Source organism: Bos mutus, chromosome 3, assembly GCF_027580195.1.
Source record: "Bos mutus isolate GX-2022 chromosome 3, NWIPB_WYAK_1.1, whole genome shotgun sequence".
NCBI lineage: Eukaryota > Metazoa > Chordata > Mammalia > Artiodactyla > Bovidae > Bos > Bos mutus.
In genome coordinates this window covers 32,685,301-32,697,896 of record NC_091619.1, presented here as the reverse complement: position 1 = coordinate 32,697,896, position 12,596 = coordinate 32,685,301, and the positions used below count along the sequence as shown (strand labels likewise).

Genomic DNA, 12,596 nt, shown 5'->3' with positions numbered 1-12,596 from the left:
AATCCTTGCCTTTCTGTGTGGTTCTTCCTCCCCAGGGGTGGCCTACACTTCAGAATGCTTCCCCTGCAAACCTGGCACGTACGCAGACCAGCAGGGCTCCTCTTCCTGCAAACTATGCCCAGCCAACTTTTATTCCAATAAGGGAGAAACTTCCTGTCACCAGTGTGACCCTGACAAATATTCAGGTGAGGGCAGGAAGAGTTTGGTGTTTCAGGAGCGGTGGGGCCGGGGTGGGGGCGGGGTGGGGGCAGGGGGGTAGGGGTGGGGTAGGGTGGGGCGGGGGGAGGTACCAACATATATACAGAGATGAACAGGAAGTGGAGCCACCCTTTCAGCCAAGCTGAAGATGATTCTTCTAGAGCCCTTGTTTTCTGGGCCCTGGAAGAGCCTGGCTAATCCACCAATCACTCTTGAAATGAAATCATTCAATAAGTATTTATCAAGCCATTACTATCTGCCAGGCCTTGTTCTAGGTGTTTGGAATACATCAGTAAACAAATTAGATAAGGATCCCCATCTTCATGCTCTTCCCTGGTAGCTCAGTTAGTAAAATATCTGCTTGCAATGTAGGAGACCTGGGTTCGATTCCTGGGTCAGGAAGAGCCTCTGGAGAAGGGAATGGCAGCCCACTCCAGTATTCTTGCGGAGAATTACATGGACAAGGAACCTGGCAGGCTGCAGTCCATGGGGTGGCAAAGAGTCAGACACGAATGAGCGACTAATATTTTCACTTTCTGTCTTCATAGAATTTACATCCTGGAATGTAAATGGAATAAGTAATAACTATAATAACTAAATAATAAATATGTAATAAAGTGTATTGTATATTAGACAGCAAAAAGTGCAGGGTACCATAGCAAAAAGAAAAAGCAGCTCAGAATTAGAGGAATTAGAAAAGCTAGGGAAAGGGGTTGCAATTGTTTTTTGTTTTTTAATAAAACCTTAAATAAGATTATAAATATTATATACAGTAGATAATGAGGTATAAATTTATGTTTTTAAGTTTATAACAATTATTATCGGTTAATTTAGAAGAGCCATGAGGTTGTATTGATGTGTAAAACATTTTGATAGCAAGAAGCTATAATCTTTTATGCATTGAACTCAAAGCATCCACTGAATTTAAAGCAGGCCTTGTCAAAAAATCCAGGATTCCTTGGAACACAGTTTGAAAACAACCACTCCTCTTAAGGAAGATAAGATGACAGCGAATAGCAGCCTATTTCTGCAGTCCCTGAATAACTTCCTGAAGCAGCCCAACTTGAGAAATGGAACCTAGCTACTTGAGAGGATCTTGGGAGCAGCAGGGCTCTGGTATAAGATGGGCAGTGTCCCCAGAGGTCCCTGTGCTCAGACAATAGCCCAGGGACCAATCTCCAAGACAGGTTCTGAAACACATAGGGAGAGAGAAAGAGTCCTCTCCCTTCCCCTGCAAATGCTCATAACTATTCCAGTTTTCCTTTTTCACACAGAACTATATACAAATCCAGGCTCCCCTGATGGCTCAGTGGTAAAGAACCTGTCTGCCAAGGCAAGAGATGAAGGTTTGATCCCTGGCTTGGGCAGATCCCCTGGAGAAGGATATGGCAACCCACTCCAGTACTCTTGCCTGGGAAATCCCATGGACAGAGGAGCCTGGTGGGCTATTGTCCATGGGGTGGCAAAAGAGTCAGACACATCTTAGGAAGTAAACAACAAAATACATAAACCGAGCTCAAGGCCCTCTCTTAAGCAGACCTCCCCCCTATCTTTACACAGACACACCCGCCCTTTGCACACGCATTACAGTACATGATTGCTCAGCCAAGACCAGCCACTGACCTTGTGAACTGCTTATTTCTACACCAATCCTAAAACAAAAGTCCTATTTATCTACTCAGATCTTGCCCAATGAGTGTAGTTTTCAGCAACAACAGAGATGTTTAGCTCTTAGGGGAAGTTTTTATCTTTAAGTCTAAATTCCTGTTTTTTCACTTGAATTTCTTATTTCTCTTCCCTGCTCTGTCAATAGCAGCCTTTGTTAGTCATTTTCTCCGGCTCCCTTTCCAGCCCGGCTGTAGTACAGGATTTGAAGGGCAAGGTGGTTCTAGAAAAAATACCTATGGGTGTTTTGATCAGCACTATGTAAATGGATGTCTATCCACAGAGCTGTTATAAAAGTATTACTTTGGGAGTTTATATTCTTGCCATCTAGTCTTCTTTTGCCATTGATTTCTCAATCCACCCCTTTGACTGGAAAGTGAGTTTTTACTATGAAGAATATGTTCAACTCAGGGGTACAAAGAGCATTTAATTTCTTGGGGACTTGATTCTTCCAGAATACAGAGTCGGTGGGAGATTTCAAAAATGCAGAGTATGATGAGAGCCTCTGGTGCAATGTACATGAAGGGAGTGACAGGAGACCCTGTGACCAGCTAGCCTTTTGTTTGTAAATATATTCCAAGTGCTTACAAAGCTGAGTGCCAGGGCTTGGGCTGGGGTTAGAGCTGGAACCTGCCCTCCAGCTTCTGTTAAAAGTGGAAACGTGGTTAAAAAAAAACACCAAGTGAAGTAACTCCTTGGTACAGGAGGTGCTGAAATAGGAGTGTTGAGTGTAATGTGTGGTGGTGGAAGCAAAAGAGGGGAGTGGTCCGTCCTCTCTGGGGAGGGAGGAAAGGCTGCACTAGATGTGGCCTTGAAAGATAACTGTTTTGAAAGATGAGTTGGTGATTTGCTGGAGGCAGGATGTTCTGGAAGGAGCCACGGCCAGAAGGCTCAGGGATCCAGGAATAACTCAGCATCACTGGAGCTTACTTGGAGAGAATTAGCATCGAAGGCTAATAGGTAGGCAGGGAACAGGTTATGGATGAACCCTTCTGTGCCACTGTTACTGGGATTTGATCCTATCAGCAGTGGAAGACATTAAAGAATTTAAAACTGGAGAATGACATAATCTGGCTTGTACTTTTGAAGTCCACTCTGGTTGCCATTTGGAAAAGGTGTGAGGAAAGGAAGAGCTGGAGACAGAGACCACAGTCAGATTTCTTTCAGCAGGTGCCATTGTCCATATCCAGGACCTAGAGTAAGGAGGAGTGGATGGGGGCGGAGATGTCAAGGACAAAGCCTTGATGGAAAGTGTCTTTGTTACTGATAGCTTAAATTTCATCACTAGGGTTAATTCCTCTGTGCTATGTTCAATACTAGGGACTCATTTCCTAGTAGAATAGCGTAGTGTTTCAGAGCATGGGCTCCAAGAACAAAATCATTACAGGTCAGATCCCTGCTCCACCACTTACTAGCTGTGCCACCTTGGGCAAGTCACTTGCCTGTGCCTCAGTTTTCTCACCTCTAGAATGGGAATGATAATTGTATCTGCCTCATAGTGTCATTGTGTGGATGGGTGAAAACAAAGAATTTAGAACACTGTCTGGCATGTAGTAAGAACTAGTTTTATTTATTCATTTGCATTAAGGCCTGTCCCAGCAGTCTTCTTCTGCTGTGACCACACTCTGGGTATAGGTAACAATAAGAAGTCACTGGTCCAGCACTTTACAGTTTACAAAACGATCTCATTTATTACTCATAGCACAGTGCAGGAATGACTTCCTCATTTACAAATGAATAAACAGAAGCTCAGAGAGGTTCCCTGGTGACTCAGTGGTAAAGAACCTACCTGCCAATTCAGGAAACTCAGGTTTGATCCCTGGGTCAGAAGGTCCCCTGGAGAAGGAAATGGCAACCTATTCCACTTTTCTTGCCTAGAAAATCCCATGGACAGAGGAGCCCGGCAGGCTACAGTCCATGGGGTCGCAAAGAGTCAAATCTGACTTAGCAACTAAACAACAATAGAGAGGTTAGGGATTTGCCCAGAGTCTGTGCTGGGGTCAGAGCTGAGTTTTGTGTTCATTAGGTACTTAAATGGTCAGGGGAAATGTTTTCTTTGGATAAAAAGGATCAGAATGAGAAGGTTTTACTTCCGGAGGTGGGAAGAAGATGCAAAAAGAGCTGGTGGAGCCCCCCAAAATAAACTTTATCTTCATATAGTTTTGCCCAGGGCCAATCCTACAGGAATCACTTTTCATTTTCTCACCAAACATCTAGGCCAATCTTTCAAACTTGACCAGTCCCCAGTTTTAACACCTTGATGAAACCTGAGCTAGGAACGTGAGGTCTGGCTCAGCGTTTGGGTTAATCATTTGTTAAAACCCGTCTAGCCGTAGTCAATGTGTAAACAGCTGGACCTGTTGCTGAAACCTGGAGCTGGGGTGTCAGTTTGAATAAATATTTGACAAGCAGAGAAAGGTGCTTATGTGGAACACACTTTCTAACACATAACTTGCAATTTGCTAAATCTAATATGCAAGGTCCTGGGAATTGATTTGTTTTCAGCATCTCCCCCCAAATTTCTCCTGGCCGGGTGTGTCAAAACCAGGAGTCCCTGGATTCCCTTATGTTGAAATAGGCCCTTGCTTATTAACCGAGTAAATGAGCTCAGAAGACCCCAGCTGCTTCTCAGCCAGCAGCTTCCTCTCACCCAGGATAACAAGATGGGAACAGAAGAGGCCCCAGTGCAGACCAACAACATGGTAATAGGAGATTCTCAGATCTAGCAACTCATTTGTTGCCTTGGGAAGAAAAGGCCAGTTGAGAAATAAGCCTTAACTGGAAAGAAGGGAAACTTTAATCCTTATTAAAAGTTCCATGATGGTTACCAAACAAAAAGATTTCTTATAAATCCAGGTGATAATAGTTACCAGCATTTAGCAAGTTCCTACTTACAATGTGTCAGGTATGTGCTGATTCCAGCAAGGCAGATGTTACTCTTCTTGCTGTACAGGTTGAGAGCACAAAGGTTCAGAGAGGTTAAGTAACTTGCCAGAAGTGACACAGCTACTAAGTGATTACACAGGATCCAAATCCAGATCTGTCTGACTTAAAAATCTCATTCCATTCTACTAAAATGCTCATCAAGCAATATTGAGAGAGAAGGTCTCACCATCATCACCTGCTTACCTGCAGGCGACACAGCAGTCATACCAGGGACAGTAGCAGTCGGAGCAGTATTGTCCCGGCACTCTATAAAGCAGTGGTTTTCACTCTGGAGAAAGTGAATTCCCTGGAAATTTTTTTTTAAATTGTATGAATTAGAGGATGCGGAGAAAAGGGAACCTTCTTACACTGTTGGTAGGAATGCAAACTAGTACAGCCACTATGGAGAACAGTGTAGAGATTCCTTAAAAAACTGGAAAAAAAAAAAAAACTGGAAATAGAACTGCCATACAGCCCAGCAATCCCACTGCTGGGCAAACACACCGAGGAAACCAGAATTGAAAGAGACATATGTACCCCAATGTTCATCGCAGCACTGTTTATAATAGCCAGGACATGGAAGCAACCTAGATGTCCATTGGTAGACGAATGGATAAGAAAGCTGTGGTACATATACACAATGGAATATTACTCAGCTATTATAAAGAATGCATTTGAATCAGTTCTAATGAGGTGGATGAAACTGAAGCCTATTATAGAGTGAAGTAAGTCAGAAAGAAAAACACCAATACAGTATATTAATGCATATATATGGAATTTAGAAAGATGGTAACAATGACCCTATATGTGAGACAGCAAAAGAGACACAGATGTAAAGAACAGACTTTTGGGCTCTGTGGGAAAAGGCGAGGGTGGGATGATTTGAGAGAATAGCATTGAAACATGTATGTTATCATATGTGAAATAGATCGCCAGTCCAGGTTTGATGCATGAGACAGGGTGCTCAGGGCCAGCGCACTGGGATGACCCTGAGGGATGGGATGGGGAGGGAGGTGAGAGGGGGGGTTCAGGATGGAGAACACATGTACATCCATGGCTGATTCATGTGAATGTATGGCAAAAACCACTACAATATTGTAAAGTAATTCGCCTCCAATTAAAATTAATTAATTTTTAAAATTGTATGAATTAGGTATATTTTTCAGGATACAGGAAAACAGTTCTTTTTTTTCAAACTCTGAAAAGTATTTGTAATTCAAAAAAAGGTAAAATCCATTGATTTAAAGAGGGACTCAGGGACTTCTCTGGTGGTCGAGTGTCTAAGACTCTGTGCTCGAAATGCAGGGGGCCTGGGTTCGATCCCTGGTCAGGGAACTAGATCCCACATGCCGCAACTAAAGATCCCACATGCCGCAACTAAAGATCCTGCATGCCGCAGCTAAGACCTGGCACAACCAAATAAATAATCAATATTTTAAAATAAAGTTTACTATCACCATTTAAAAAATAAAGAGGGATCCATTGAAACAGTTGTTTCTATCCAGGGGTTCATAGCGTTAAAGCAAAACCAACCTAGATATAAGAACACACAGAAAGTAAAGTAAATAAAATGATAGTTCATAACATTTTTCATTAAGTCCAGGTCAAGGCTTAAAGAGAGCGCTGTGAAGACTGTGGATGGAGAAAGTGGAAAGAGTGGGATTAAACCATCACTTTATTTGTGTAGGATGGTTGAATGGAGATGAGGAAATGCAGTGGTGGGAGGCCTTCATTCTAGGCACATATTAAGAGGAAATTCAGAGGCACTGTCCTAATCTTTCCTAGGACAGGGTTTTCCTTCAACCCTTTAGGAGTAGAAAAACCACCCACACGGTCAGGGTTCTGAGGCACCTGGAAGATGGCAGGTTCCAGGGAATTGGGCTGGTGGTAAGAAATCTGCAGATGCTCCTTCCGGCCACCTTCCCCCTCAGTGGTCCTCTGGCCAGCCCACCTCCCCTGCCCTGCTCCACAGTGCAGGCCCAGTGGTTTCTCATCAGCATCAGGGAGGGAAGCAAAGCGGATACCTGAACAGGTCTTCAGGGGCTGGAAATGAAGCCACTCGGGCAAAGGGAAGGTATGTGTGCAGCACTGTCTGCTTTCTGAAAGATCTGTGCTGTGCTTCACCCCAGGGTCTGGGGTGTTATAGCATCGTGTGCAAGTGGTCAAGAGCTCTGCTTTCTTCACTTCAAATATTTGTTCTTGCTTCTGCCATTTAGAGAAAGGATCCTCCACCTGCAAAGCACGGCCAGCCTGCACAGATAAAGATTACTTCTACACTCACACAGCCTGTGATGCCAATGGAGAGGTGGGTAGCACGGTCTTGGGACCCCTGCCCCTTGGGCTTTGCCAGATTTGCAGCTCCAGCGGTCAGTGAAGCTGTCACCTGAGAAAACCCCCCAGACCTCTGCAGTGACCCTGGGGCCAGTGGGGAGGCAAAATGAGATGACCTCACTCATTTTCAGGTCAGAAACTGTTTTTGCTACATTTGTTTCGCTGCTCACTGACATATGTTCTGCTTTTAAAAAATGCTTTCATTTTCTTTTGCTAGGTTTCTTCCGTTCGCTTCCTTCCCTGGGCAATGACTGCCTGTCCATACATACTTATTTCTTCTTTCTCATCAGACTTGTCCCCTCGGCACTGCTCTTGTAGGCTGGTATAGGGGGTGATTCCTGCTTCCTGGCTCACTGGAGAACGGCCTGATTTACTCTGTCTCTGCCTGTTTCCTCTCCCCCACAGGATTTCTGCCTCAGAAAGACTTTTTTTTGTAGTCTGCTCCACCAGTGAGTCAGCGGGCATTTTTGAGTATCAGCTGTTGCCCTATACTCCAGTCAGGGAACCCAGGATGAATAAGATGGGCTTCTGCCCTGAGGAGGAGAGGAGAAAGATGGTGGGGAGGAGAAAGCTGATGGGGAAGAAAAAGATGGTGGGGAGGAGAAAGATGGGCCTGGCTGTATGCAGGGCACTGGGGGAACCAGGAAGAGGAGTGACCAGGTTGGAGGGTGGGACCAAGGCAGGTCTTTCAGAGGAGGTCATTAGTTCTTGTGTACAGCCAGGTCCTGTGCTGGGCACTAGGTATGCAGCAGTTCACAGAGCCAGGGAAACATCCACTCTCATGGCACTTAATTTCTGTCAGGGAGCGAGTGAAGGGAGAGACAACAGATAAACAATAAACAGATAAACAATCCCTCTTTTTTGGATTACCTTCCCATTTAGGTCATCACAGAGCATTGAGTGGAGTTCCTTGAGCTACACAATGTGTTCTCACTGGTGATCTATTTTATACATAGTATCAATAGTATGCATATATAAATCCCACACTTTCAATTCTTCCCACCCTCTGTTTCCCCCTTGGTATGCATACACTTGTTCTCTATATCTCGGTCTCTATTTCTGCTTAGAGAGGGTAAGGATGAGTCAGGTGGAGAAGAGCCAGAGTGCTCCCCAGGCAGGGAATGCAGCAAGTGTGGAGGAGGCAGGCAAGTGCCTGGAAACTCTGAGAAGTGAGCAGGGATGGCTCAAGGGCACAAGTGGTGGGGTCTGCCTTAGATCAGCAATGCTGGATGAACTGTCCTGTCTGTATCCCTAAACTAGAACCTCCCAAGAAGACAGGAGTAGGGAATTCTGCATCATTCAGCACTAAGCATGTGGTTGGCTATTAGGATGCAGACATGTTTGCTGGCTGGACAGCTGGCTGAATTCTCTTACTGCTAATTAAGTGTGGGATGAAGTCCGGTCCTTAATGGTGATTGTTTTTATAGTTATCTCTTACTGCCCATGTACTGGCTGGCCCCATTCTCATTTTTGAGCAAAATCCCCTTCCCCAGCAGCCAGACAAAACGATTAATCCTATCAGTTGTACCTTAGCCCCAGTTCTAAAGTGTCTGGTGTTCTTCCTGACCTTGTAAGGAATTACTGTCATTTTCTTGGTCTCAGTTGACCCACTAATTAAGAGGACAATCCTGCTGCTCTTCTCCCTCCAGGATATAATATGTGGCTGATTGTGGCTGTCTTTGCTTCTTCTGCCCCGTTCTTCTCCCTCCTGGTTCAGGCAAAGGACTTCTAGATCCACAGTGTGCCCTGATGCTTGCAAGCCTGGGTGTCTGCAATTTCCTGATCACCTTGGGGGCCTATAGATGAGTGGGACCAGAGCCGGCGCTCCCACCTTGCAGCCCAGCCACAGCACAGCTCAGGGAGGAACCCTGGAGTAGACATGGTCACCAGGAGTGTCTTATGGAAGTGTCAGCCCTCAGGCCCACGCTGGTTCTGCTCAGTCTCGGAATTTCACTTTGTTTCTTAAGCTGTATTTTAAAATCAAAGGACTCCTGTGATTGCTTTTATGGCCTTTGCTGTGCCTCAGTGGTTTCTCAGGGACTGGGATCATTGGTCCATTGGGGCTGCTGAGTGTGCTCTCCAGGAGGTGGCCCAAGTCGTCCAGCTCCCCAGACCCCTCTCTCTATTAGACTCAAGGAAATGAGCTGGATGAGATAAGGTTAGGTCACTAGTCCGGGTCTCTGGTCACTGACTGCTCTTTACACAGAGAAAGGCTGAGCCCAGCAGGGGCACAAGTTGTCTGTCCCGGGGCTCATCTTCAACTAAGGCAACATGAGGCCCTTTCAAGACATTGTCAAGACCTTATCCTGAATAAAATGGACTGATGCCTTGTTCACCCACCTTCTTACATATATGGTATGCTACATAGCACATTTGCACCATCACCTCAATGCAATCCTTTGGTCTCTTGCCCAGTGACCATACAGGAAGCCTGACGTTGCCCAACCTCACCCCTGACTCACCAGGGGCCTCCTGCAGTTCATCTGCTCTTCTCTAGCCAATGCCTCCATCGAAAGACTAGGGATGGTCCTAGTAAGTGACAGATACAGTGCTTCTCTTGTTCACTGACTTGGAAGCTGATCAGTTCTCTTGCTGTTTTCCCTCAGGTTTTTTGAGATATAATTGACACATATCATTGTGGAAGTTTAAGGTGTACCAGTTGATTTGATACACTTACATATTGCAAGCTGATAACCAACATAGAGCTGGCTAACTACCATCAGGGCACATAATTACTATTTCTTTTTTGTGGTGAGAATGTTTAATATCTACTCTCTTAATAGCTCTCAAGTATATAATACAGTATTATTAACTCTAATCACCATGCTAACTCTAATCACCTGTACCTTAGATCCCCAGAATTTTTTGATCTTATAACTGGAAGTTTGTACTCTTTAACCAGCCTCATTGCTCTTGCCTTTATGTCCCAGAGAACACAGGGTTCATACCCCCATGGGAGATTGTTATTATGCTGCCCTTGCTAGGGTACTTCCCCAGTTGCTCAAGGGGTAAAGAATCTGCCTGCAATGCAGGCAACTTGGGTTCAATCCCTGGGTCAGGAAAATCCCCTCGAGAAGGAAATGGCAACCCACTGTAGTATTCTTGCCTGTCAAATCCCATGGACAGAGGAGCCTGGTGGGCTACAGGCCATGGCGTCACAAAGAGTTGGACATGACTGAGCACGCAAGTAATGCAATGCAATGCCCTTGCTAGATGGTGAGCTAGCTCCCTGTGGGCACAGGCCACGTTATTCATCTCTGAGTCACATGTTTATATTAGACTTTCTATAGATGTCTACTGAATAAGTGAAAAAGCAAAGAAAATACTTAGAAGACAAATTGGGACACCTGAGCCGTCCTCTGTTCCCCCAGGGGTTACCTAAACCACTTCCACTCCATGCCTTTTTGTGTTCTGGGATTTTCACCAGCTGCTTTTCCTGTGACATTTTAGTATTAATAATAAGATTCTACACTGGAATTAGGGCTTTCTCTAGAGGAAACTAGTCCCCTCTTCCCATCCAACACACAGGCCTGTCCCTCTTCATCCCAGTCCATTCATTCAGCAGATATTCACTGAGCATGACCATGTGCCAGGCGCTAAGCAATGTACCTAGGATACAGTGGTGACCCAAACCAAGTTCCCCACCCTGCTGCAGCTTTCATTAGCGCCCAGAATCCCCCCATCCTCAAGGCAACTTCCTGAAGATGTGCTAATGCCACACGGCAGGCTGAGACGGGCTCTGTTTCTGCAGACGCAGCTCATGTACAAATGGGCCCAGCCAAAAATCTGCGGCGAGGATCTGGAGGGCGCAGTGAAGCTGCCTGCCTCTGGCTTGAAGACCGGCTGCCCACCCTGCAACCCAGGCTTCTTCAAGACCAACAGTAGCACCTGCGAGCCCTGCCCTTATGGCTCTTACTCCAATGGCTCCGGTAACCTCTCTCCCGTCCCACTCCCTGCCTCACTCCATTCCCATACCACACATATGGGTGGGCCACATGGGCACTCAGCATGTCAACTGAACTCACACCATGTCCTTCTGAGGAAGGCAGTAAGGGCCAGGCCACCTCTGAGGACCATATTCAGAAGAGAGGTCAGCGCGGGCCCTGCCTGTGGGTCCACCTGAGAACTGCCTGCCTCCCTCCTCAATCCATCTGCGAATGTGACTCAGGCCTGAAGGGGCACACTGCTCACAGCAGAGGCTTCCAGCATGTGGCAGGGATGATAGCTAAAAGGTTTGGGGAGCTGGGATGGCCACCTTGACACAATCAGAATTTGCAGGAGAGGAGCTGGGGGGATCTGTAGACCTATCAATGTGAAGGCATTTGCTGATGACAACGTGACAAATAATATGAACTATATGTATTAGACTCGAAGATACACTTAAGCTTTGAAAGTAATAATTTGATGGGCGAGTAGGGTACTGGAATATGGAATGAAGGGTCAGCCTTTACACCCCAAGTTTGCTAAACACATTGAGTCAGCTTGCTGTTAACTGTGCTCAGCAACACCTTTGTGGGGCTGCCCAGCACCGTTGCCACTTGTCTGCGCAACAACAGCTCCAGCCGGGGTGGCTGCAGCCTTCGGGCTGAATGCGTGGATCTTGTGGCTCCCCCAGATTGTAGCCACTGCCCAGCAGGGACCGAGCCTGCCGTGGGATTTGAATACAAATGGTGGAACACGCTGCCCACGAACATGGAGACGACCGTCCTCAGCGGGATCAACTTTGAGTACAAGGGCATGACAGGTAACTACCTCCCCCCACCATGAGCTCTCAGCTAGCTGCCCTGCCAAAGCGGTTCTTCCTAGCTCACAGTTCTTAACAGTGATGTCTAGAGAAAAATGAGCTGATCATGCTCACACTCCCTTGAATGCTCCACTCCCCATGGACAAAGAACATATATTCTGCAAACTTTAGCTTTAGAGACAGAACTAGAAACAATACACACACTGCAGAGGTCTTGCTCTGAGAGTTTCAGAGTTTTTGACCAAAGTAGCCTGATAAGTAACATGGCTTGTGTTGGGTGATGGTTCTGGATGCCTCAAAGGATGGTGTTACTTTTCTTCCAGAGTGTCATCTGGGTGCACATTTGCCCTGCACTTGAGACCACTGGACACTAACTCATGTCCTTCTCCTTTTCCAGGCTGGGAGGTGGCCGGTGATCACATTTATTCAGCTGTTGGAGCTTCAGACAATGACTTCATGATTCTCACCCTGGTCGTGCCAGGATTCAGGTGAGGAGCACAAAGCTAAGGGGAAACCACGCCACCCTTGGCCACATCCAAGTCCCACATAGCTTGGAGTGTTGTAGATGAGAGGGCTTCTGGTGTGCAGAAGTATCAGTCCAGAACAGAGAACGGAACAGGACTTACTGGGGGTCTGGTGGTTAAGACTCTGCATTTCCAATGCAGGGGATACAGGTTCAATTCCCTGGTTGGGGAACTAAGATCCCACATACTGTAAGGTCCAGTCAAAATTA

The 12,596-nt window shown here is 46.1% G+C and overlaps 1 protein-coding gene across 1 annotated transcript in view; it reads left to right on the top strand.

The window, feature by feature from the left end:
- Positions 1-12,596, top strand: part of ELAPOR1 (endosome-lysosome associated apoptosis and autophagy regulator 1) — a 76,256-nt gene that overhangs the window by 43,827 nt on the left and 19,833 nt on the right. The window contains 5 exon segments of the mRNA XM_070367560.1: positions 36-185; positions 7,005-7,093; positions 10,871-11,048; positions 11,735-11,863; positions 12,261-12,351. Coding sequence (XP_070223661.1) covers positions 36-185; positions 7,005-7,093; positions 10,871-11,048; positions 11,735-11,863; positions 12,261-12,351 — 637 coding nt within the window.